Source organism: Otolemur garnettii, unplaced genomic scaffold (genome assembly GCF_000181295.1).
Source record: "Otolemur garnettii isolate 467f Iridium unplaced genomic scaffold, OtoGar3 scaffold00122, whole genome shotgun sequence".
Classification (NCBI taxonomy): Eukaryota; Metazoa; Chordata; class Mammalia; order Primates; family Galagidae; genus Otolemur; species Otolemur garnettii.
In genome coordinates, this window is record NW_003852517.1 from 1,811,380 (window position 1) to 1,816,044 (window position 4,665).

General features: G+C 34.9%; 1 protein-coding gene across 1 annotated transcript in view; it reads right to left on the reverse strand.

Moving 5' to 3' along the window:
* SLC9C1 (solute carrier family 9 member C1) overlaps positions 1-4,665 on the reverse strand; it is a 95,084-nt gene that overhangs the window by 87,013 nt on the left and 3,406 nt on the right. The window contains exons 3-4 of the mRNA XM_023517858.1: positions 4,287-4,415; positions 2,767-2,932 (exon numbers count right to left, since the gene is read on the reverse strand). Of these exons, the coding sequence (XP_023373626.1) occupies positions 2,767-2,932; positions 4,287-4,415 (295 nt within the window). The remainder of the gene's footprint in view (positions 1-2,766; positions 2,933-4,286; positions 4,416-4,665) is intronic.

Consider the following 4,665-nt stretch of genomic DNA (forward strand, 5'->3'; position numbering starts at 1 on the left):
AAAAAAAAAAAGACTGGATGAGACAACAAAGAGCTCTGCCTCCTCTCTCTTGATCCCCTACCACCATCATGGCAGCACTCCCTGGACACCCCACTGGAGGAATATGAATGACACACGAAGGAAAGGTGGATCTTCCCAGTGGAGGCCATCCTGGGTCACTTAGCCTCCAGATGATCTGCCAGGTAACTACAGATTCATTAGGGACTCTATTCAAGGTCAGCAGAATCCCGTTGATATCATCAGAACTGCAGATTCATGAGAAATAGTAAATAACTATTATTTTAAGTCATTATATTTAGAATTGTTCAGAAAAACTTCACTGATATTGTTGTATAATTATTCCATTTTAGAAGATAGAACTATAGTGAAGTGTGAATATTCAGAAATAAATAACAGATACAGGGGAATAAGGGAGTAAAAAGAATAAAAAAAGCTCAAAGCAATGTGACTGTACTCATGTATTCCAGTGATAGACCTGGGCGTATTTATATCACATATTTATAAATTTTTTAAATCTTCTTTTGGAAATTCAACAAAAATGCTGCCAAAAGAGAATATTTTTAAAAGTTTTTGAAAGAGGGATTTTACCTAATCAATGCAATCAGTATAACCTAATTCTTTGTACCCTTGATGAATCCCAGACAAGAAAAAAAAAAGAAAAAAAAAGTTTTTGAAAGATGCAAAGTGAAAAGAAAAACAAAATTTCAAAAGTAATGGCAAGATGCCATTTATGAGAATAATCTTGCAAGATATTCCAAATAGATTATTTAAGTTCAACAATGTGGGCAAGAAAATCAGTGGAAAACTGGATTACAAGATTATGAAGTTAAGAGATGCATGAAAGTAGCTCCCAGGTGTCATAGGAGTCCTTCAAATCTTTTTAGGAGAAAAGTGTTGGCACTAGGTGGTGCCTGTAGCACAGTGGTTAAGGCGCTGACCACATGCACAGAGGGTGGCGGGTTCAAACCTGGCCTGGCCCACCAAACATCAATGACAACTACAACAAAAAAATAGCCGGGTGTTGTGGTGGGCACCTGTAGTCCCAGCTACTTGGGAGGTTGAGGCAAGAGAATTGCTTAAGCCCAAAGAGTTTGAAGTTGCTGTGAGCTATGACGCTATGGCTCTCTATTGAGGGTGACATAGTGAGAGATCTGTCTCAAAAAAAAAAAAAAAAAGCCTTGGCATTGACAAAGCCATAAAGAAGGAGGATGTGAGATGAGAGTGTCAGAAGGAAGACAAGAACCCAGGCTAGGGTGAGGGATGCTGGCAATTCCTTCCTCTACAGTCTCACCTCTTAATCTCCTTGTCTCAAAGGCCTAGCTTTCTTCTATCCCTGTATTTAGATTGGATGTATCTCCCCTACTTTATTTCTACTTCCATCAGATAGTTCTTTCTCCATAAAGTGAAAATAAAATTGAAGTGAATATGGGGGGTATGCATGATTATATGTAGAGTGGTGGGCTCACAAAAAGGACATTTATTATAAAATAACATTTCTCTCTCTCATATGGCTTTAGAAAATCCCTCAGAGATTCTCAAAGTAATAATTTCGCTACTACTGGCACATTTTATGGCAGAAGAAAAGGACAACTAATTACTGTGCAAACTTAGAACATTATCATAGAGACAAATGAAGATGGAAGTAGGTAATATCAGAGTGCTGTCCATTCATGATTTCTAAAGCCATTGAAAGGAACATATTGTATGGGAAAGCCAGGTAGTTTCTAACTCTTGCTAGATTATCTGAACATTATCTAATACTCTATTTAGATGTCATGTTATAAAACCTTGGTCTATGAATTTGCTGTATCCTCTGATCATAGTTTTCTGTCTTGCCTCAAAAACATCTAATTTATGATGCATATATTTATATAGGCCAAATTGCTGATGTTTAAAAAATAATTAATTTCATGTTTTCATCTATGCTTTGAAACAAGGACTGAGAGCTCTAGTTATTAATAATTATCTCACTTACATAAACATAAATAGGCCACAATTAATTTGGAACCTAATTATGCTGATCTAGATTTAACTTACAGTTTATATACAATTAAATTTCTTTAAAGGGAGTTTTAAAACATGACTAAAGTTTAAGTAGTTAGGGAAAATTATGTGATATAAATCTATAGCTAAGAATATCCTTCTACTCTTTTTTAAAGCAATTTTTCTAGTTCTCATTACTAAAAAGTGACCAAGGGGAAATATTAGGTTGTTTTTTTATGTTGTTGTTTGAGGCTCTTGTGTTTCTGCTTCATTTTTTAAGTTAAATTTATTGAGCATTTTACTTTAAAATATAGATTTATTTCTCTTAAAATAGTATACACTGAACATAACTAAATAATTGATTATTTTATTGTTTTATTTTAGGCTTTCAGTCTCAATAATGATAATGACTCTAAAGAGAACATATTTTTTAAATGCCATTATCCTAATGACTGCTTTCAAAGGAAAAGAAATATTGATCAGTAGAAATGTCACCATATGCATACACAATGTTGTAATACCCCAGAACTGTTTTGTTGACTCAAGGGAGAAGCAGGTATGAGGTAAAGGGTTCTAACTAATCTGCCCTATTTCACAACTGTTTATAATGCTTTTTTTGTATATTAAATAATCACATCATTGGTGTTTCCTTCTATCTTAAGCATTGCCTCTAGAATCTCTGCTCGATCCTCAACCCCCAAACCCTCACTACTTCACTTCACATAGTGAAAACAAAAGATCTTAAAAGTAAGAGAAATCAGTTGCAAAATTTGCTCTACTTACCAAGGTCTCTTATAGCAGCTGCAGTAAGCATGGGATCTGAACTCACAAGGATAGCTGAAAATAATAACCATGGACCAGGCTTCAAAAGTAATTTATTCACGGATGCCAGATACCAAAGAATTAAAATATAATTAATAAAAAATCCAGGAATTGTAAGTAAAAGTATCTGCAAAGAAAATTTACAAATAGAAAAATCAGGTCGCATTTGTATTCCATTTTACAAAGCAAATAGTTAGGATTATTGGAGGAGTAGAACCACCTCTGTCAGTGGGGCCAGCTAGCTTGCCCTGTTCCAGCTGGCACACCCACTTAAACAGATGCAGGAGATGGCTCGGCAGAAATAGCTCCAACCACTTTTGAATCTCTATTCTTTTCAATTTCATCTTTTTTGTCATTTGTCTGAATTCCATGTGTCTGGATTTTTTGGTTTAAGTGTGAATTATTCTAAGGACTTTGCTTCTAATTCAATTAAGATAATGGCCTTGTAGTTACAAAACTGTTTTGATTATTTCAAAAGAAATATACACTGTGCTTATCATTTGGAGTATTTCTTCTCAAGGTCTTTCTCTGACATAGTCCCAATCTCACAATTTTAAAAGTCATTATACAGGTTGTCCTGAAAGTTGCCATACATAGGGAAAATGGGAAATTATAGCTAAGTGTATCTTTTATTTACAAAATATATATATATGAGACAGAGTCTCACTATGTCACCCTTGGTAGAGTGCCATGGCATCACAACTCACAGCAACCTCAAACTCTTGGGGTTAAGTGATTCTTTTGCCTCAGCCCACCCTGTAGCTGGGACTACAGACACCCACCACAATGCCCAGCTACTTTTTTTTTTTTGGAGTTGTCATTATTGTTTTAGCTGACTCAGGCCGGGTTCAAATCTGCCAACCTTACTGTATGTGGCTGGCGCTGTAACTACTATGCTATGGGCACTGAGCCTTATTTACAAAATATTCATGAAAAAAGTTAAAAAAATATTCTCTACATATTGACCACCTCTTTGTAAAATTTTGCCATGAAGGTTTTGTAAATAAAAGTACATGTAGCTACAATTTCCCATTTTCCCTATGTACGGCAAAGTGTGGGATACCCTGTGGTTTGTGTACTAGGGGTGTGGCTGCTCTGTGAGTTTTCTTCTCTGCTTTTGTTCTTTTATATATGAATACAGAAAGTTTTAGGAGGTGGGTATTTAAAACATGACTTTTCTCAATGATTTCCTTTTGCCAGAGCTAATGTACTTCATAACAGATCTCTTACAACCTTTCAAAGTTAAAATTATTATTGGTGTAAAGTTCTGCCAGTCAGATTTTCAGAATTACTTTTTTCCTCCAGGATTTTTTTGGGGGGTCATCAACATGCTACATAATTGCCAAGATATAGTTTATTCACTAAACTATAAAGCTGAATTTTTTATTCCCATGTCCCCTATTTTTTTGATCTTCATTGTTTTCTGTTGAGATAGCATGCACTTCATGAGTAAATTGTTATTACTTAAAAATACTACTTACCTGAAAACATAACTTTTGGAGTATGTATACATCCATGTCAAAGGCAACATTAAAGAAAATTATTGGTGTAAATATACCGAAAAATAATCTTGGACTTATCTCCTGTATGACTTCTGCATATCTTTGGACCTAATAATATAAAAATATGTCATTGTCTCATTTATCCATCCCTGTATCAACATAGAATACATGCCGGGTACTCCTATCTCTAGCAACAGAGAAAGATGATTAGTAAAAGAAACATCATGGTGTAGTATGTGCTAATGTAGTAACTCTGGTGGATTTTCATAGTTTTCCATCGGATTGTTACCGATGCCAGAGAAAAGTTAATGCATATCCCTATGCCCATTTTATTTTATTAAAAGAACATGGGCTCAGC